The sequence below is a fragment of the Myotis yumanensis genome, unplaced genomic scaffold (genome assembly GCF_028538775.1).
Source record: "Myotis yumanensis isolate MYYU_CA2020_CCGP unplaced genomic scaffold, mMyoYum1.0.hap1 SCAF_3, whole genome shotgun sequence".
Classification (NCBI taxonomy): domain Eukaryota; kingdom Metazoa; phylum Chordata; class Mammalia; order Chiroptera; family Vespertilionidae; genus Myotis; species Myotis yumanensis.
In genome coordinates, this window is record NW_027223754.1 from 210,392,733 (window position 1) to 210,413,084 (window position 20,352).

At 53.4% G+C, this 20,352-nt stretch overlaps 1 protein-coding gene across 8 annotated transcripts in view; it reads left to right on the forward strand.

Moving 5' to 3' along the window:
* The first annotated feature begins 4,008 nt into the window (after positions 1-4,008).
* TEF (TEF transcription factor, PAR bZIP family member) overlaps positions 4,009-20,352 on the forward strand; it is a 29,268-nt gene continuing 12,924 nt past the window's right edge. Inside the window, exons 1-3 of one of the 8 annotated variants that reach the window (XM_070411202.1) lie at positions 4,113-4,155; positions 15,840-15,864; positions 16,740-17,057. In XM_070411202.1, the coding sequence (XP_070267303.1) occupies positions 16,796-17,057 (262 nt within the window). In that variant the 5' untranslated portion in view covers positions 4,113-4,155; positions 15,840-15,864; positions 16,740-16,795. Of the gene's footprint in view, positions 4,156-13,136; positions 13,404-13,569; positions 15,865-16,739; positions 17,058-20,352 lie in introns of those variants that run through there. The other 7 variants (XM_070411203.1, XM_070411198.1, XM_070411199.1 and 4 more) reach the window with 7 other exon arrangements.

The following is a 20,352-nucleotide window of genomic DNA, read 5'->3' on the forward strand; positions in this document are numbered from 1 at the left end:
CACATCTCGGATTAGGTGTGGTTGCAGGTGATGGAGGGGGCACCTGGTGGGCGGGGCTGCACATGCTCATGAGCAAGCTCACCTGACAGCTTGAAACAACAGTACAACCCTAGCTGGTTTGGCCCAGTGGATAGAGCATTGGTCTGCGGACTGAACAGTCCTAGGTTCGATTCTGGTCAAGGACACATGCCCGGGTTGCGGATTTGATCCCCAGTAGGGGGTGTGCAGGAGGCAGCCGATCAGTGATTCTCTCTCATCATTGATGTTTCTATCTCTCCCTCCCTTCCTCTCTGAAATCAATAAAAATATTTTTTAAAAATAAATAAATGACAGTACAGAGGCTCCAGGAGCAGAGGTCCAAGACCTGGGACTTGTCCGAGAATAGGGAACCATTTGGGCCTGGTGACCAGGAGGGGCGAAGATGCTTGAAAAATGACCAGAGGAAGAGCAGCAGCCAGTTTGACAGAGGACCTTCCGTGCACCAGGCTCTGTGGATGCAGCTGGTCTGTTCACAACAACCCTGCACGGTCAGCACAGGCTCCGGGACCTTCAGGAAGGAGGTGGCAAAAAGACGCAGAACCACTGGGAACTGGCCGATCAGCAGAGGTCCCTTCAGCTCCGACATCTGGGGTTCTCAGCATCCCTGGCCACGCCCAGACAAACCCAAGTGGCGTGAGCAGGTACTGCTCCCCGAAGAAAAGTGCAGCCCTTGAACTCAGGAAATCAAAGAGAGTAAAATAAGGAAGTGGACTAAGCTCTTAAATTCTCACAAATTCCCCTAAATTCTCCTCTGGTCCTTGTTTAGCTCAGGTTTGTAAGCATGAACTGAGCACCCACCCCATCTCAGATCCTGGGGACACAGGTTACTGAAGAATCATGGCTTTCCCAAATCAATCATCTGCTAGGGAGACAGACCTGCAGGGATGAATGTAGGATGATGTGACAGGCTCAGTTGTGGGACAGACACTCCAAGCGCCGGGGAAGGTACCTCATCCAGGCTGAGGGAACCGGGAGGGCTTCCTGGAGGAGGTGACACTGGAATTAAGGCTTTAAAAAATTGTATCATTGTAATCAGTGTGCACTTACTGTTCTGCATCTTTCTTTTTTCTTTCAATTGTATTTCACATTTGCATCTCCATGCCCCAATGTAACCTAGGTATTTATGGTCAGTGGCTGGCACTTCAAGGTGCCAGAGCTGGCTTGAGCAGCCCCCAGCTATTGAATGCAGGCTCATTTCTGGTCTTCAGTCCTGTGACGAGGAACTGTGGTGACCACTACTGCCACCAATGCAGGCTCCACCTCCTCCCTGCCTTTGGGGAAACTGCCTTTGAGGAGAGATGACTGTCAGGGACTTGGGGGTGCAGATGAGAGCTCTGCCAGAAACTGCATCCACGTATACCATGACCAGGGGAGCCATCCCAGCAAGACCTCTGAGCTAGGAAACCCAAGAAGTGCAGACAGCCCTGGCCGGTATGGCTCAGTGGATAGAGCATCAACCTGCAGACTGAAGGGTCCTGGGTTTGATTCCAGTCAAGGGCACATGCTCAGGTTGCAGGCTCCATCCCCAGGAGGCAGCCGATCAATGATTCTCTCTCATCATTGATGTTTCTATCTCTCCCTCTCCCTTCCTCTCTGAAATCAATAAGAATATATTTTTTTAAAAAGTTCAGACAATCCCAACACACCTGCCATGTGGCTCCTCTGAATGTCCCCAGGCTTGTACTAGTATATGGCCTCCCTCTCCATACCTCTGCCCTCTCTAGCATCTTTTTTGTTGTTGTTATTAATCTTTACCCGAGGATATTTTTCCATGGATTTTTTAGAGAGTGGAAGGGAGGGGGAGAGACAGAGAAACATTGATGTGAGACAGACACATCGATTGGTTGCCTCCCGCACACACCCAACTGGGGCTGGGGATCAAACCTGCAACCAAGGTATGTATGTACCCTTGACTGGGAATTGAACCCAGGACCCTTCAGTCCGTGACCCGACGCTCTATCCACTGAACCAAAAGGCTATGGCGTCCCTAGCATCTTGATTCAGCAACCTGCTGATGTGGCCCGTGCGTGACCATAGGTGATACTGCCGGCTGGACACCCTGGGTGCAGAGTGGAGGTGCCAGGTGGACTGACTCAGTGGCATGAAAATTCCTTAAGGGTAGGGACTTGCCTGGCTGTGTTTGTTATTTGACTTTAAATCCTCGCAAGAGCGAGGCTGGGCCAGGTATGCAGTAAGCACTCATTCCTACACAGAAGGGGTCTGCAGAGAGCTCGCAGGAACAGATCTCCGAGAATGAAATGTCATGCAGCCGGTGGATGTTTTGAGACATGTAGGGTACGTCCTATTGCCTCTGAAATCACGCTCCGTGGGCACCTACCCACTCCGCCTTTGTGGCAAGCCTACCTTGCACGTGACAGGGTTCTTGGGCCAAGGAATGGTTACTGTACCAGCTCAGCCTCAGTCAGCCCCAGCCTGCAAGTCCAGGCAGCCTGCACACCAGGCTACCACGTCCTTGCGTCCCCACGTCCTTGCCCCGGGCTCACAGAGGCAAAGGGCACTAGAAGGCTAAACACAAAATTAAATTTGTTATGAGGAAGGGGAGTGGGGAGGAGGGACAGGGTAGATATGACATGTTTAAAGGATACCTTTATCAAAAGTTTTGAGCTTTAAGCCATATATTGTTTTATTAAATTTAAAAATAGACATTTATTTTCATTCATTTGGGAAAAGAACATGGTTTGGGGAGGGCTCTTAGGAAAGGAGGGAGGGTAATTAGAAGATAAGATGAGGGCTGTTTGGAAGAGGCCAGGAAAGGTTCCTGGAGTATGTTTGATTCTGTGCAAAATGAGATGTTGGAGAGCAGTGGAGGACTGCATAGAGATCAGCTACAGTAAAGGAAGCAACTGCTTATGCATCCAACTGGAGTGTCAGAGACAGAGCCCCAGCCGAAGGTTACAATGTCCAGTAGTTTTGGTCACAATGTCCAGTAGTTTTGGCCCGGAGACCCAGACTATCTGCACAGCTTGTTCAAGATCCCACATCAGTGTGTGGCATGATTGACAGCTGACAACCCCTACTCTGATGTTGGTCTTCCGTGGAAGGTGACATACAGAACCTTGGCTTCAGCCAGACATTCAAGTGGCCTAGGGACCACACAGGCCAGTACCCTGGTGAGAGGGCCAGGGAGAGGACTATAGCAAAGAGCCATCGTCACCCAGGTTCCTAGGATGGGCTGGGAAGCAGGACATCATCCAGGACAAGCCTGAGCCAGGTCTGGCAGAGCTGCCCCCTCCCAGCTGGCACCTGCCTCTTCCCCCCTCTCAGGAAGACCAAAGGGACCCCAGGCTGCAGGTTTGTCACTTCCCTTACGAGAACAGACTTCAGGCTCTGCAGATGGTAGAAAGCCCCAATGCCACATGCACACCCGTGCGCCTAGCAGGGCACACGTGGGTCAGCTTCAAAACCCACAAACAACCCCGGGAGGCTCGCAGGCCCGCAGGTGACTGCATGATGTGCCTTCACGTGCCTTAAAGCGCCAACACAGAGTTTATCCTTTGTGCTGAGCTGCCTGCAGTGCCGAGTCTCACGTCCCAGCTGAGCTGGTTTCCATGGCAGGCCCTGCTGTCTGCTGCACCAGGGCTCCTCTGTCCAGTGTGCCTGAATGTGCGGTGCACCTCGCTGTGGGCATGGAGCTGGCTTCCGGTTCTCACCTAGCAGGCCCTGGTCATGGCTCCCAGCCTGGGGGAGAACTTCCCTTAGCAAAGCTAGATAACAGCACAGTCTCCCTGTCAGAGGATTGGCGCAGTGGCTCCACGTGTTGCAGCTGGCACAAGGCCAGGCTGCCTTGCCAGGCAGCGGGAAGGGAAGGCCTGGCTGCAGCCAGGGCTGGCAGGTGGCCAATCTGGGGGGGTGGATGGGCGGGCCAGGGTCCATGCTGCCCATTGGCTGCCTCCGGCTCCCGCCCCGCCCCCTCCAGAGCCTGTGGCTCCCAGGCCAGCTTCTGCCTCTCCAGCTGCTTCTAAACTCCCAGAGCAAGCTCCTCCTGCCGGGCCATGTCGAGCTGCGACCGGATCGGGGTGGCCCCTGCCATGGACATGCCTGAGGTCCTCAAGTCCCTGCTGGAGCACTCTCTGCCTTGGCCAGAGAAGAGGGCAGGTAGGAACGGAGGTGGCCGGCATTGGCTGGCCGCCCAGGTGCCCAAGGGGTGGGGGGCAGCCACAGACACAGTGGCAGGACAGGCATCTCCAACCTAGCGAGGGTCCCCGGCAGGGGTCTATTGATCCTGGGTCCCTTCCTGAGCAGGAGGAAGGGCTGGGGTGCAGAGAGAGGCATGGTGGGAGGGCCGCTGCAACTCGGGGACTGCCCCTCCGCCTGCTAGCTGGCGGAAGTCACCAGTGTGTGTCCACTGACAGGTGTGGGCTCACATGGGCCAAGAGCAGGACCAGAGGGCCCTGCTGAGAGAATGCACTGGATGCAATTGCCTATTCAGTTCCCTCCCTCTGCATGTCCGGGTGGCAGAGACTGTGGACTTGGGCAGCCTCCTGCCTGGAGGGCAGGCTTCTTCCACGCGCCTGCTTCAGCTCCTGCTCACTGGAGGGCTGAGCCCATGGATGGGAGGGAAGCTGTTATGTAACAGGATCACAGGCTCGGAGCCCGCGTTCCTAGGATACCACAGGCAAACACGGGATGAGGGAGCCGGCAGAGGAGGGTGTGGACGGAGGGGCAGAGCCCGCAGCCAGCACCAGGTGTCCCCCAAGTCCTGCCTGAGAAACCCAAGGCCACGGCTAGCTTTGGGGGCCACCTGCTCAGGCGAATCTCCTGATAAATGTTTCTCCACTCTCTGCTGTTCTAAGCTGTGAGGGGCTCACACCAGGTCCCCACTGCTCAAACTGCCCAGGCGCCTTTAAAGGAGCCCAGCTGTCTTCTGCTGCCCGAGTCTGACTTAGGAGCCCCGGGGTCCCCTCAGGAGACCTTTCTCAGGCCTCTTCCTCATCCTGCTGTGCTGGCAACTGATGTATCTCATCACCAGGTAGCCTGGATGTCCCCTCGGGACTTCATCCCCAGGACCCCCAGCCCACTCCCAAACTCTGGAGCCTAAGGAAAGACAGCGAAGCCCAGGCCCCCTCTCACCCCTCGGGGAGCGGGCTCAGGGAAAGGGCGGCGGCAGGCTCTGCTCAGAGGAGAACTGCCTGAGGAAAGAAAGTGGGTCCCAGAGCTCAGGGCCAGGTCCCTGTGGGCTCTCACAGAGCTCTAGGCCCCGGCTCCTCAGACCACACCCGTGGTTTCTGCTGGGGCGGTCTGGGCCACCCTCGGAGGTGGGCATCACAGGAGTCCCTGTGCCCTCCTCGCACTCAGGACCCCTGCTGCTCACCAGGAGAAGCGCGTCTCCTCAGGACACCCTCAACTCATGGCGGAGGAGTCACAGCTGACTTTTTCTTGCCACCTCTGAACGGCCGTGTGGGTAGGTGAAGCTGAAGGCCTTCCAGAAGCTCGAGGTGGGGCTCTAGCTTCTGGGTCCAGGCACCCAGGGAAGGTGGGGGTCCAGGATGGCTCAGTGCATGCACAGGGAGCGGCTTGCAGGGACAGCTCCCAGCGGGGCAGGGAAGGGTTCTGGGGGCAACTCGGGGTGCTGCTCCTCCTCCGATGAAGGGTGGCAGCAGCTGCTGGTCTCTGGTTCCCAGCTGGTCCGCAGAGCCCTGTGACAGCCGGAAAATCCCCATCACTCACTGTGGATGAGCAAAGTCGGGGCCTAGCGCTGCGAGGACTTGCCAAAGGTCTGGGCCAGAGCTTTGCCAAGCGTTGGCAAGCCCTGGCTGAGGATCAGTTGTCTGCGTAAGCTGGGTGGGTCAAGGCGTGTGGACCAGTGTCTCAGGCCACCTCCTGTCACTTCTCCAGGTGCTATCTCACTGAGGGTCAGAAGCATGAGGCCCCGTGGGACTGACAGATGCCAAGGGGTAGATAAAATGAGGGGTCAGTGCACTCACACTATTGCCCCAACCTGGAATCACCACTTCCAAAGCTCCCAGACTCTCCAAATCTTTTATAAAAATAAATCTACCTGAAGGGCCATGTACCTGGGTAAAAAGAGAGTGCACACGCCGCACGGCGCTGGAGTTTCTAGCTGTCAAGGAGCTTGTGCTCTAAGTTGTTGATGAAGCGCTTCTGTCCCTGGGTCCCCCACTCGGCTTGGACCTCAGTCGGAGGAAGGCAGCCGAGGTGCCAGGTGCCCGGAAACAGCTGCCCACAGGATCACTTGCCCTTTGCCGTGATGCATAAGGGCAGGTTTCTCATGGGGGACTGAGACCTGTGTACAAACTCCTCGCTTTCTCCAGCCCACTGACTGCTTCCGCACACGTGTAGGCCACGTGCAGAGCAGAGCTTGGGTCCAGCGTGAAGGAATTTCAGAGGAAGGCGAGTGGCGTGGGAGAAATACCAGGTGTGCTCTCACGAGACTGCTCTCCCCACAGCCTCTCGCTTTCTAGTTCGAAGATGCTCCCTGAGAGTGGCCTTGGGGCTTCTCTCTCTCCCGGGGGCCTCCCACCCCATCCTGCACACAGACCCCACCCCTTTCTTGTCCCTCGGGAAGCAGCTTTTGTCCAGCAGAGCTGGCCGGGCTCCAGCCACCCTTGGCTCCAGGTTTCAATGGCCACCAGTCTGACCAACTTTCCTGTGGGCAGAGAAATCCATGTCCAGCAAAAGGGTGGTCTGTACCCCAAGCCCCAACTCAACTTCCCCTCTGTCTCTGAGCTCTTCCTGTTTCCACTCCTGCCCTTTCTCCACAGGATCCTCTTCCAGGATTCTGTCCCAGCCTGCTCACTCGCTCTTTCTTCCTCTGCTTCTCTAAACCATGCTGTCAGCTCTCCACAGCCCTCCCTTACCTCACCCTCTAGGGCCTTGGCTGTGCTCAGAGGCTGGTCCCCCATCTTCCCGCCAGCTTGAGTCACTCGGGCCTTCCAAGGAGCCATGTAGCCTGAAACGCACCCACGGGTTGAACAAGGCCTCCACTCGGAGCTGGCCAGGCAGCGTCCCCACCTCAGGGAGCTCCTGCTGGAATCACTAGTGGGCCACCCAGTAGGGTGTCCTAGACGCACCTCTCTCTCTCCACCCCCAATCTGTAAAAATGGGGAAAAGAATAGCGGCTGCACTGGCTTGTTGCTGGGTCACATGTTAGCCCATGTGGAAGTGTTTGCCAATGTGAAGTCCACGCTGTTTTCCCTGTGAAAGGCAAAGAGCAGCTGGGCCTGGCACTATGCTCCTTCCACCAACATCATATCTGCCACCTGACCCTCATGTCCTTTCTACCCTCCTTCCTGTGAATAGTCTCCCTTAAAACAACTGAATGTTGCAAGTTTGTGCTGTCTCCTTGGGAACGTGTGCTGAGGCTCTTGGGGACATGGTGCCATCAGCCCTGCTGGACTGGCCAGGGAAACAGCTGAATGATAACAGGCCGGAAGCCAGGGGGGCTTCCTGGGACAGAGGCAGTGGTGCAGAGGAGGAGCCTGGGTAGCTTCCTCTTGGAGGATTGAGCTAAATGGCCCAAGAATGTGGACTCCCTGCAGCCGGGCTGTCCTGAGGTTAGGCCCATGTAAGGCCCATGTGGGCGCCTCCACGCCCAGCCTGGGGGAACCAGGCAAAGCCAAGAGAGAGTGAAGTTTTCCTCCAGGGAAGAGGAGGTGGAGGAAGCCTTATGAGCTGGAAGCCTTAGCTCTCTTAATCCTTACTACTACCTTCTAAATGCCGAGGAAATGCACTCAGAGGTTGGCCAGCCTCTCTCCTTGCTCCAGCCTTAGGGACCCAACTGCTTTCTCTGCCTGCCCCCCGTCACTAATGTGAGAAACTCAATCTCACCAGGGCCAGGAACTGACAGCAGTGTCCAGGAGCCCCCCTGCCAGAAGGCTTTGCATCTTGACGGGGCCTGACCCAAGGCCAGGCTGCTCAAGGAATGCATCCTGAATCCAAGGCCACTGTCCCTGGGTGTTGTGCTAAGTGCTCTGACATCACCGCTTGTGAAATGGCCTGGCAAGGGAGGTGTCATGATCAGTTCTACAGATGGGGAGAATGAGGCTCAGAGATGGGAAGGCCACAGCTGTAAGGTGTTCCAACCCATCTCCGCCTGCTTCCAGGCTCGGCCCTCCCACAGGACCCCAGGGTCTCTGAAACTGAGACTCGGGCAGCACCTCTTCAGTCCTCCTTTGCTTTTTCATCATTTGCTTATCCAACATTTGCTACACTGGTGGCATGAAGTGAGTGAGACATGCATGACCCCACTTGCCTGGCAGCTGCACTTCCTGTGAAAGGACAGTCAGTAATCAGGAGTCAGGGCCGCCTCCGAGGGGGTCACATGGTCATATTTAAACCAAGGCCTGGAAAGTGAGGAAGAGCCAGCTGCGCCAAGAACTTTCAGGCTGAGGGAACGGCACCTGCAAAGGCCCTTTCCTGGGGCAGGAAAGACAGTGTCTGAGCAATAAAAGGCCACTGTGGCTGCAGAAGGTGAGCAAGGGGGGAGAGAAGGAAGAGGTGAGGCTGGAGGGACCTGGAACAGGGAGAGCCTGCAGGGCCCTAAAGGTCATAAAGGTAGCCAGGCTGTCATCTCCCTGTCTGCAAGGCCCCACCCACCCACTCTTCTCAGGGAAGTGGCAGGTGGTGGAGAGGAGTGAGGTAGTCCCAGAACAATTCAAGATGGGATTATACCAAGAGTTAACTTCAATTGAGCATTTGCTATGCAGTGTGCCTGAATCGCCTCCTTTACTTGTGACACTCAGGCACAGAGAGGTTAAGTAACTTGCCCGAGGTCACACAGTTAGGAAGTAGTCAAACCAGGAATCAGACCCTCATGGCCCGACTCTGGAGCCCGCACCCTGCCACCGCACCCCCAACACGGCTTGTACAGGAGAATCCCTGGCCATCAGGCAGTGGCTGTTGAGATGGCAGAGACTGAGACTGGAGCTGAGGGCTTCGCTCTGCAAATGGCCCTCTTGGGGCAGCTCTCCATCTGTCATCAATCTGAATCCTGGGAGTGGGCAAAATGCAAGCCAAACAGGAAATTAGTGCTCTTGAGAGTCCTGGAGAGATGGACAAGAGTTAGTGAAGGGCCTTCACCCACCACTTCTGCCCTAGGACACACTGCGACCAAGGCACAAACCACAGCCACAGGTATGTGGGCTCGACAGCAGGCAGCTGTTGGTTAGGCTAGTGCTGGGGGGCTTTCCACGTTATTCCAAGTTCGACTGTGAAACCCAGTGACTGTTACTTAATGTTAATAACGTTCCAGATGTATAGGACTTGGCTCTGAAAGGTTTTGTTAACCAGCACCAACAACAAACGAGCCAGCAAATATTTACCGAGTTACTACCTGGAACAAAGCTTTGTACTCTCCTGCATTTGGTATTGGCAAAGCGCACAGACAACTGGGCTTTGTTAGAGCTCCACGGAAGCCTTACTATTGCCCTGTTCTTACACACACAACGCTTATATCACATATTTCAGTAAGTCGAAAGATGGAATGGTCCTGTCCTACTAGACACTGAATACGGGACGAAAGAGATAATTTTGGGGCTCCCATGCTGGAGTTTTAGCTCCTCTAAACTCTGAGTTTAAATGATACTCCAAACGGGGGTAATGGCTTAATGAAAGGCACCTGTTCTGCATCTGCTCAATTGAATTGAATTAAGTTTTAAACTTGGGTTGGTTAGCAGGTTTCTGGGACATGAAAGAATAGAATTTAAAGCCAGCCCAGCTCAAGGACGCTTCCGCATAGACTCCGGCGGCCACCCTCAACCACACAGCCTTGTCCCCACACCCCAAATAATTCTCCTCCAGGCCCCACACAGCCGAGTGGAAGCGGAAGGGCGGAAGCACCCCCACTCCATGCCACACTGTTCCAGCCGAGCGCTGGTCATTGCTTCTCACACGTAACCCTCACAGCCACTCTGTGAGAGAGGCATACCCATCTCTGTCTCCAAGAGAAAACAACTCAGGCTTAGGCAGAAGTCACTTGCCCAGGCCACATGGCTGGTCAGCATCCGAGGGGAGATTTTTATTTTTATTATTTTTTAAATATAATTTTTTTATTTCAGAGAGAAAGGGAGAGGGAGAGAGAAACAATTATGATGAGAGACAATCATTGATCGGCTGCCTCCTACACGCCCCCCTACTGGGGATTGAGCCCAAACCCCAGGCACGTGCCCTTGACAGGAATGGAACCTGGGACCCTGCAGTCGGCAGGTCGACACTCTATCCACTGAGCCACACCGGCTAGGGCCCAGGGGAGATTTTACCTCGGTCGGCCTCCCGAGCCCACAAAGCTGTCCCCGGGACCACGCTTTCCCCAAGAAGTGGCTGCATTGAAAGCCTGTGACTACAGAACACCGAGGAACCACTTCATACCTTTAAAGCCTTAACCACGTAATCACATGTTCTTTTTACAGAGTTGATTTCTTTGGAAGGGCTCACAAACACGGTGGGAATTAGCTAATTACATCTCACCACATTTATTTCTCCCCCGAGAAAAGGGGCCAGGCTGCACTTCGTTGACAGGAAGCGGAGGTAGAGGGGGGCGGCTGTGGCTCTTGCTGGGTCAGGTCAGCTGGAGAACGAAGACTAGAACAGAATGGCTCCCGCCTCCAGGACGGTGCTGCTGAAGGCTGCCAGCCCGAAATGTAGCCAACCTCCCAGCTTGCAAGTAGGCACGAGAGAGAACATGTTTGTGGTGTTCCTGCCGTGTTGGTGACACACCATTTACCCTGTGGTTATCCAGGGGGAAAACCCTCTCTGGGGAGTGTCGGGACACGAACAGAGAAACAAATCAAAAAAACCAACTTTCGCAGCCTTAGCCTGCGTGCCTCGCTTCTCACCAGTGCCTCCCACAGATAACTGGGCTTGGTAGGTTGCTCCAGGCTGGATGATGAGTGGAGTAGGCATTTCCCCCTTTGGATAATTGTAGCTTTAACAATATCTAAATCTTTATCCTTAATACATCCCACTCCTGCTGTAAACCAATGCTGTAACTTTCCACTGTTATCCTATAAAACCTCCCTAATACCTTGAGATTTTGCCCCTTCAACAATGGCACATCAGCCATGCAAATACACATTTGACTCTAGCCCAGGAAAGTCTCTTTTCCACCAAAGTAGCTATTTAAAAAAAAAAAAAAAAAGCTTCATATATTGTTTTAATCACTCCCTTAGATACCCCTTTAAAATTTCTTTCTGAAAACCTCTAAGTCAGTTTCACCTAAAGATCTCTTAGCCACGTGCAGAATTCCCTCTCACCCTGCAACACAACAGATTTCGTGTTTCCGCTAAAACGAGAGGGACTCGCCCCGGGCCGGCCGCCAGGATAATGGATACACCAGGCGGTGGATTTGTACCCGTTCGCTTTCTTTCTTTATAGTTTGATAAAAACTATGGAAACTCCCATTTGTTGCAGGTTTCCAACTGTGCACTTTACATGCACTGGCCTCCGGACGACCCACAAGGTGGATCCATTTGACTTGTAAGGAAAGGCAGCGACGGGCTGAGGTTGTCAGGTCAGACAGGGAGCCTCCCAGGGCCGGCAGTCAGCTTGGGTCCCGGAGTCAGACCCCATCGCCCGCCCCGCCCGCCACTCTCCGGCCGGTGCGGGGCCCCGCCGCGCTCGCATTGCATCAGCGGGACGGCGTCCAGCGAGCCGGGCTGTTGCGGCCACGCCCGGGCCCGCGAACACGGGCTCCGTCCTCCCGCCCCCGGCGCCCTGCCTCGGCAGATGCGGGATAAACAAGCCAAAGTCCGGGCCTCCGGGCCTCCGGGAGCGGGGCAGGCAGAGGCTCGTGTTGTCTGGGTTCGAGGCGGAGCAGGGTCTGGGCTCTAACGAGGGACCAGGCCTGGGCGCTGCTTGGGAGCCGCTTCCGGCGCCGACTCCTCCCGCTGGGTGCCCCGCAGCGTTTCATTCCCCGAGGGCCTCCCCCGGCGTGTTTGCATTTTAATGGCGGCGGCTTTCCCACAGGCGTGTCTTCGGTTTCTTGTCCCTACGATAAGGGTGGGGAGGTCCCGGCGAGGAACAGCTTTTCAGAGCTGAACGTTTAGGACTTGAGAGCGGATCTAGTCCAACCCCCGGAACGAGGAAGCGGGCTCCTCGAGGGAAGCAACTGGACTTTCCCAAGGTCACACCCAGCACAGAGCTGGGGGGCGGGGGAGGCGGTACCCCAGCCCTTGGCTCCGAGCGGGGCCCGTCTCTCCACCTCACCTCACCCACCCCACCCCGCCCCGGCCTCAGGAATGCTCCCGCCACGCTAGTGTTTATCTGGCCGCCACGCCCGCAGAAACCGGGATCCGTGAGGAACCCGACACCCCCTTCGGCGGCGGCCAAGGCAGCTCCTGCTCGGGCCACTCCTCGGGGAAGGGCAGGTCGCCGTCCGCCGCCCTGCCCTCAGCCAACCCCTCGGTCGCCGGGGAGGAGGGGTACGAGCTCGACTCCGTGTCCCGGCCCCACGACCCCAGGCAGTACCCGGTACAAAAGGCCCGCCCCGCCCCTCCCCGCAGCAGGCCGCACGTGCTGCGCCTCGTGCACGGACTCGGGCCCCGCCCCCGCCCCCCATTGGCTGCTCCTCGACTTCCTCCTCTCTCCTCCTCCCCACGCGACGGGACTCGGCTGGGGCTCCACGTGACCTGCGGAGGCGGGGCCTTGCGGCCCGAACAGGCTCTGTGATAGGTTCCCCCGGCCGCCCCCAGCCCCGCCTCCCTCCAGTGCCGAGTCCCGAAGGTGGCGAGATTGGGATGAGAGGGAAAGGAGAGCGGTCACGATGGTCTGGGAGGAGAGTGGGGGTTACGAAGAGGAAGGCGAAGGTGAAACCTCTGGTAGAAGGGAAGGAGCTGCCGCCGAAGAAGGCCTGCGGCACAGACTCCAGCCGGCGCCAATCAGGTGACCCGGGAGGGCGGGGCGGGGCCTCTGGCGTTGCTCCTCACCTGGCCCCGCACGTGTCTCACTTACCCCCTCAGCCTAACCAATCGCGGCCCAGAAGGCTGCTCCCGCCCTCCTCGCTGGGTGGGCCAATCCAAGGCCACGATCTGGGGACGCTGGCCTGGCCTCATGAATAATGAATATCCCAGAGCTAGTCCACTGGCGGGGTAGGGATGGAGGGAGGCGGGGGAGCTGTTGGGCGCCTGCGCAGTAGCTGCCCGTGTCGGCAGCTGCGGCGGGTCGCACGGCTCCGGCCTTTCTCGGGGGGCGGGCGGGGGAGGCGAGGCGCGCGAGCGGAGCGCGGAGCACGATGTCCGACACGGGCGGCGGAAAGAAGCCGCCTGTGGAGCCGCAGGCGGGGCCAGGCCCAGGGCCGGGGCGCGCAGCTGGGGAAAAGGGCCTGCCGGGCTCCTTCCCGCTGGTCCTGAGGAAGCTGATGGAGAACCCCCCGCGCGAGGCGCGCCTCGGTGAGGGCGGGGGTCCGCGCGTGCCCGGGGGCGGGGTCTCGCAGGGGCGGGGCCTGGTGAGGGCGGGGCCGGGAGGTCGGAGGTCCGGGCGCAGTGGTCCCGCTGCGGGGCTCGGGGGGGGGGGGGGGGGGGGGGGGGGCCGGGATGACGGAGGCCCTGGTGGGCGAGGCGGGAAGGATGGGAGCTGGTCGCGGGGCGTTGAGAGAGGTTGGGCCGGACGGGCGTTGGCGGAAAAAAGGGTCCGGGAGGAGCAGAGGGGTCGTGGCGAGGAGGTTCTTGGGGGCGGCCTGAGCGCGCGCGAGGTGCCGGGTTCCGAGCAGGCCGCAGCGGGTCGCAGCAGCCCCTTGGGTGACGCTCCAGGGCGCCTTCCCTGGGACCGCTTCGTCGGGACCCCTTGGGACGCTTGTTTAGAATGCCGGTTCCTGGGCGCCGCCCATCACCCCGCACCTGCAGCTCCGGGGCCAGGAGCCTGCACCTTCAGGAGCCCCCCACCTCCGTGTTCCCAAGTCCACTAAAGTTTGAGGAGCGCCGATTTCCCCGGCAGGTTGTCCTCAGCAAATGGCTGTGCCCCCTCCCGGGAGGAGCACCCCTCTTCCCCCCACTCCTAGGCGCACCCTGGAGGTTTTCTGGAGTGTGTGTGTCTCAGGGTTGCTGCTGAGGTGGGGGAGGGTGTCGGGAGAAGGGGTGCCCAGGCACCTTCTGGGGGGGCGAGGCAGGTGAGGGAGGGAGGTCAGAATAAGGCCCTTCACTTCGTTTCGGGGGATCGGCCCTAGACCGGGGGCCACAGTGGCGGAGCCGAGCTTCATCCCGTTCCCTAGGCCACACCGGTCGGTCCCTGGGGCCTCTGTGGAGAGCAGGTTTGGCCTTGTTTTTCTGGCCTGGGAACAGGAGGTTCAGGGAGCAGCAGAGCACCGCCTATTGTGGTTTGAGGTGCACAGAGGTACGCCTTCCATCTGAGACCTTTGCATTCCCAAGACCGTCAGTGTGGTCTAGGGACTTGAGAGGGAATAGGCCTTCTGTGAATTACCTGTCTTGGGGAATTAATTTTCTTTTTTTAAATGCCACCTCTTCCTTTCCCCGGTGTGTTCTGAGGCTTCCATTCCTGTGGCTTGTCTCTATTGGGTTATAAATAGCTTCAGCATATCAGGTGAGACCAGGCATTCTCCTCCGGCTGCGGGGACTTCGTGTGCACAGACCCTTTTGTTTTTAAGGCAATGCTTTGTTCCAGTTCTGGGGCTGAGACAAGCTGCTGGGACAGGTATACACACTGTCAGGTTCTTGTTCACGATTGCCAAACAAGAGCCATCCATAACAATAGCTCTACTTTACGTTAGCAGAGTGCTCACAAAGCACTGGGACGGAATCCCTGTTTTATTTACTCTTCCACTGCAGTCCTATAGCGTGTCATCCCCCCTTCCCAGATAAGGGAAGTGAAGCTCAGAGAGGAAGGGGGATACTTCTTCAAGGTCACATAGCTAGGCCTTGTAACTCTCAGTCTGGTGCTTTTTACTGTATCACTGGCAACCCTGTGACCTGAGTGATGGGCCTAATTTTTTAAAAAGTATATTTTGATATTTTACAGAGAGGAAGGGAGAAGGATAGAGAGTTAGAAACATCGATCAGCTGCCTCCTGCACACCCCCTACTGGGGATGTGCCCGCAACCAAGGTACATGCCCTTGACCGGAATCGAACCCGGGACCCTCCCTTCCACAGGCGGACACTCTCTCCACTAAGCCAAGCAGGTTAGGGCAGGCCTAATTCTTTATCATCTCTTCCAATTAAAACTCCATTTTCTAAAAGTATTGATTTAAAATATCCTTAATTGGTTAGGCCAGGCAAAACCTGGAACTTACTGTTACTTGTCCTTCAGTGTGGCTGTTTTTCTATCTCCTTCCTTCTCCTGTCTCCTTTGATCCCCATGACCCTACCCAATATGGATCTGAACAGAATGTAGGTCAGGATCTCCGGGAGCATAACAGCGAGGCCATCTGGCCCACCCAGCCCACCAAAGCTTGGCTTTCTTACTTCCCATTTGGTTTTCAACCAAAGCCTGGTACAGAAAACAGTTACAAGAATTCAGGTTAATTTGTCTTAGAAGCCATTACCAAATTCTGTTTGTCAAAAGCTCCACCTTCTTAACCCACTGGTGTGTCCATTTTTATTGGACCAATAGGCTTCTTTTTGGCCGGCTAAGGTCTGGGAGTCCATGCATGACTGGTTATTTCCACCATAATTATATTTGATTTCTCTTTTTCACTTCAGAATCCAGAGTTCAGAGTTGTCTCCCTCAATTTGAAAACCCAGTATGAACTTGTCATAATTTTATCTCCCACTTTTCCGATTATCCTCCCTGTCACTTTGATTTCCTTTCAACCGTGTCACATTTCTCTCTTGTCTTTTTTTCCTAATTTGCTCTTTCTTTAATATCCACACAGGTAACTTTTGACTGAGACGACTGAGGTGAGATCCAGTCCCTGCTAATTTATTAGTTTTGCTTTGAATGGGAGCAAGCTTTCTTCTTCAGTTCTCCCTTCTCCTTCCCAGAAAACTTGCTTCAGTCTTCTCTGCTTATTCAGGAGTAAACTTCTCTTGAAATTGTTGCTCTGAAAAGGTCCTGAAAAGACAGCTCCAGCATTCTTCATTCAGTATGCAAATTTTCCCATAGCCCACGGTCAGCCTGCTCCTGTGGTGGCCCTGAAATGTAGAAATGCATCAGACACAGAATCAATGAGTTCACTGTAGTAATGAATACCTGCCATTTGCCAGGAACTGTTATCTCTAGTCTACACACCAAAGCTTTATTTTTATATACAATGGGTGACACTGAGGCTGGGAGAGGTTAAATACAAAGCTAAATTAACACACCACAGCAACTGGTTGGCAGAACTGGTATTCGAGCCCTGGGCTGAGTTGCTGTGGAGAAGCATATCTGGTAGGGACAGGACAGGAGAAAATACAAGTTCTTGGCCTGAGGAATCACCCTTTCCTACCACAGGGATAAGATATCAAGAAGACTCAGAAATTCCATTTCCTCCCTGTAGCCTCTCTTTTCCAAATGCTAATTCCACAGCCCATTCTGAACCACATTAAGCCTTGGAACTTTCGGCGAGCATTCTGGAAAGCCCAAGCATGGATAAGGACATGCTGCCATCTCTAAAGGAGACCAGTGGGCCTGGGTCAAGCATCAGGTTATAATGAGAACACAGTGGGCTCTTGAAATGCATGGGAAGGATCAGGACGCGAGAGCTGGGCCAGCCCTGTGAGGCCCACTGCTCCCCTCTTGGGATTGAATTACCCTCTTGTGTGGTGTCTCATCACAGATTTTGTGTCTGCAGATAAGGAAAAGGGGAAGGAAAAGCTGGAGGAAGACGAGGCTGCAGCAGCCAGCACCATGGCCGTTTCAGCCTCTCTCATGCCACCTATCTGGGACAAGACCATCCCATATGATGGCGAGTCCTTCCATCTGGAGTACATGGACCTGGATGAGTTCCTGCTGGAGAATGGCATCCCTGCCAGCCCCACCCACCTGGCCCAGAACCTGCTGCTGCCTGTGGCCGAGCTAGAAGGAAAGGAATCGGCCAGCTCTTCCACAGCATCCCCACCATCCTCTTCCAATGCCATCTTTCAGCCCTCTGAAACTGTGTCCAGCACAGGTTGGTGACGAGCCTTTGGGCAGGGCCACCTGTCCTATCTAAGGAGGTCCATTTCCCACTGAAGGCTTCTTGTGTCTACATACGCAGTGAGCCCCTTCTCTCAGGGAGGTCCTGGTGGGCCTGCAGTGTGGAGAAACCCTCTGCTCCCCACCCTTCAGCACAGTCCCCAAGACTAAAGAAAAAATAGCAGTCATATCGGTTTTGTCGGAGCCTTTCTGTTGGTTGGTGTGCTGCAAATGGTCAGGACAGTGGAGCAAGATCTTCCAGTCTGAGGTTCTGCAGGGTAGAAATCCCATTCTGCATTTTATCAGCACAGCTCTTTACCCCCCACCTTCCACCCATGCACTTTGCCACAGATTATTGGGAAGCTTGGGTAATAATGATAATAATATTATTACCAGCTAACATTTATTTAGCACTTACTCTGTGCCAGGCATTAATATGTAATCCTCACAACAACCTTATCAAATTGGTAATATTATAACACACATGTTATAGGTGAGAAACTGAGAAGTTAAGTAACTTGCCCAAGGTCACACAGCTGGTAGGTAGTAGAGGCAGCACTTGAACCCAGGATGTCTGACTCCATAGCCAAGTACTGCTTATGAACAGGCACAAAGAAGGCATCATCTTCAGGATTTCTCCTTAGTCCTCTTGTCCTTTTTCTGTTTTACCTCTGGGAGTTGGTTAGTTGGTTTTTTGGTTATTTGGTTTTCATGCCACTTGGACATGAACCCTCCGGAGGACCAATGACCCCTGTTTCAGGAGTCTCTGCAAAGCTTTCTTTAGGCTCAGTTAGAGGCATGCAGGCTGATGGCTCCTGGAAGGACCCCAGGCGCTGGTATGGAACCCAGGGAACCCACACCCAAAGAATTCTCATGCTCTGTTTTTTAAATTATTTATTTTTTTTATTTTAATCATCACTGAGGATATGCTTTTATTGATTTTTTAGAGAGAGAGGAGGTGGGGGGGGGGGGGGGAGAGAAACATTGATGTCAGAGAGAAACATTGATTGGTTGCCTTCTGTACACGCCCTGATCAGGAATTGAACCCAAAACCTTTTGGTGTACAGGACAACGCTCCAGCCAACTAAGTAGTGCTCATGCTCTGTTTTGTTTTGTTTTTTAATTTTATTTTTTATTATGGACAAATTTTCAAATACAAAAATTAAAAACTAATGAACATCCATGTAACCATTCAGCTTCCATAATTCTTAATTTATAACCTATCTTGTTTTCTGTAACCTCTTCCATTCCCCTCACTTAATTATTTACAGTCAAATCCTACGTATTATTTCAGCCATAAATATTTCAGTAAGTATATAAAATACAAAGGTTCTTTTTAAAAAGTAACAAAAACACCAATTTTACATCTGAATTAGACAATAAACTCATCAGCATTCAAATTTTGAAAAAGTTGTCTCATAAATGCTATTGTTTTGCGGTTTGTTTGAATCAGGATCCAAACAAGACCCACATATTCCATTTAGTTACGCCTCTTTTTTTTTTTTTTTTTTTTTTAATATATTTTATTGATTTTTTACAGAGAGGAAGGGAGAGAAATAGATAGTTAGAAACATTGATGGGAGAGAAACATCGACCAGCTGCCTCCTGCACATCTCCCACGGGGGATGTGCCCGCAACCCAGGTACATGCCCTTGACCGGAATCGAACCCGGGACCTTTCAGTCCACAGGCCGACGCTCTATCCACTGAGCCAAACCGGTTTTGGCAAGTTACGCCTCTTAAATCTTTAGTAATCTATAGGGTCCCCTCTCTCTCCTTTTTATTTTTTCTTTGCAATTTTTTGAAGAAATGGAATCATTTATCCTGTAGAGTTTATCACATGCTGTTTTTTTCTGACTATATACCTGTGGTCCCATATATCATGCTCCTCTACACCTTGTTTTTCCTCCTGTAAATGGGTTAGAAGCTTCAGCTGATTCCAGCCAAATTCTTGTTGAAGGCAGATCATTTTTGTGCTGGTTGGGTTGTCCTAGAGCAGTGATGGCGAACCTTTTGAGCTCGGCATGTCAGCATTTTGAAAAACCCTAACTTAACTCTGGTGCCGTGTCACATACAGAAATTTTTTTATATTTGCAACCATAGTAAAACAAAGACTTATATTTTTGATATTTATTTTATATTTAAATGCCTTTTAACAAAGAAAAATCAACCAAAAAAATGAGTTCGAGTGTCACCTCTGACATGTGTGTCATAGGTTCGCCATCACTGTCCTAGAGGGCTGGTTTCATGTGTGGGTAGGGAGCGAAGTTTAAAATGAGCCCCCATCTTGTACCTTGGACCACCTATGTAACATTTTCCTTTGATTTTGTTTTTAAGTAAATATTCTTAAATATTGTTATGGCCAAAGGTGACCCTAAGTTGGGGAGGTGAAAGGATTGAGAAAAGACAAGAGAATGAAAGCTGGGTCTCGGTGGGACGCTGCTCCCTGATGAGACAGCGCCAGCGCCCACAAGCCATGTCTTTATTTTATAGCAGATGCCATGAGGCAAAGTAGGGGCGTGATCAAGTTGTTTACAGCATTCTCGTGAGTTTCAACCCTACTCAACTACATGCACCTGAAATCTATTACAAGGCATGTGGGGCTACGTGTTCGGACCATAGGTTCAAGCTTACAACTATAGTTGTTGCCTATGATTGTGCTGGGAGGGCCCTGCCCTCCAGCTGGGACTTGCACGTAGCAATGAGAGGACCCTGTCCTTTCATTAGTCCAAGGCTTGAACCTGGCCAAAACACTGTAGCCGCACCCCACAAAATATGGTGCACAAAAGTGCCCACATCATAAGTATACACCTCAATGAATCTTCACAAAGTGAACCCACCCATGTGACTCCCACCCAAATCAGGAAATAGAGTACTTTTGGTGTTCCCAAAGTGCCTTGTGACCCCACTCAGTCATTACTCCCCAGAGGTGACCACTGTCTTTATTTCCATCACCAAAGATTCCTTTTCCTTGTAACTGAACATTCTATAAATGTAATTGTATATTATGTCCTCTTTTTTGTCTTTATTATATGTTAATTACTTTTATACTTGCTTACATTGATAGCTTTCTATAGCTAGCTTTATAGCTACAGACGTAAATTATGTGGGCACCAAATCTCCTTACACTAACAACATAGATTTACAGAACATACTTATGGAATACTCCTGTAACAGAGAAAAACCAACTTTGTTTATGAGAACCGTTCATGTTGTTGCCTATAGCATAGTTTGTTCATTTTCATTGCCAAATGATGTTCCGTTGTCTGACTATACCACAGGTTTCCATTC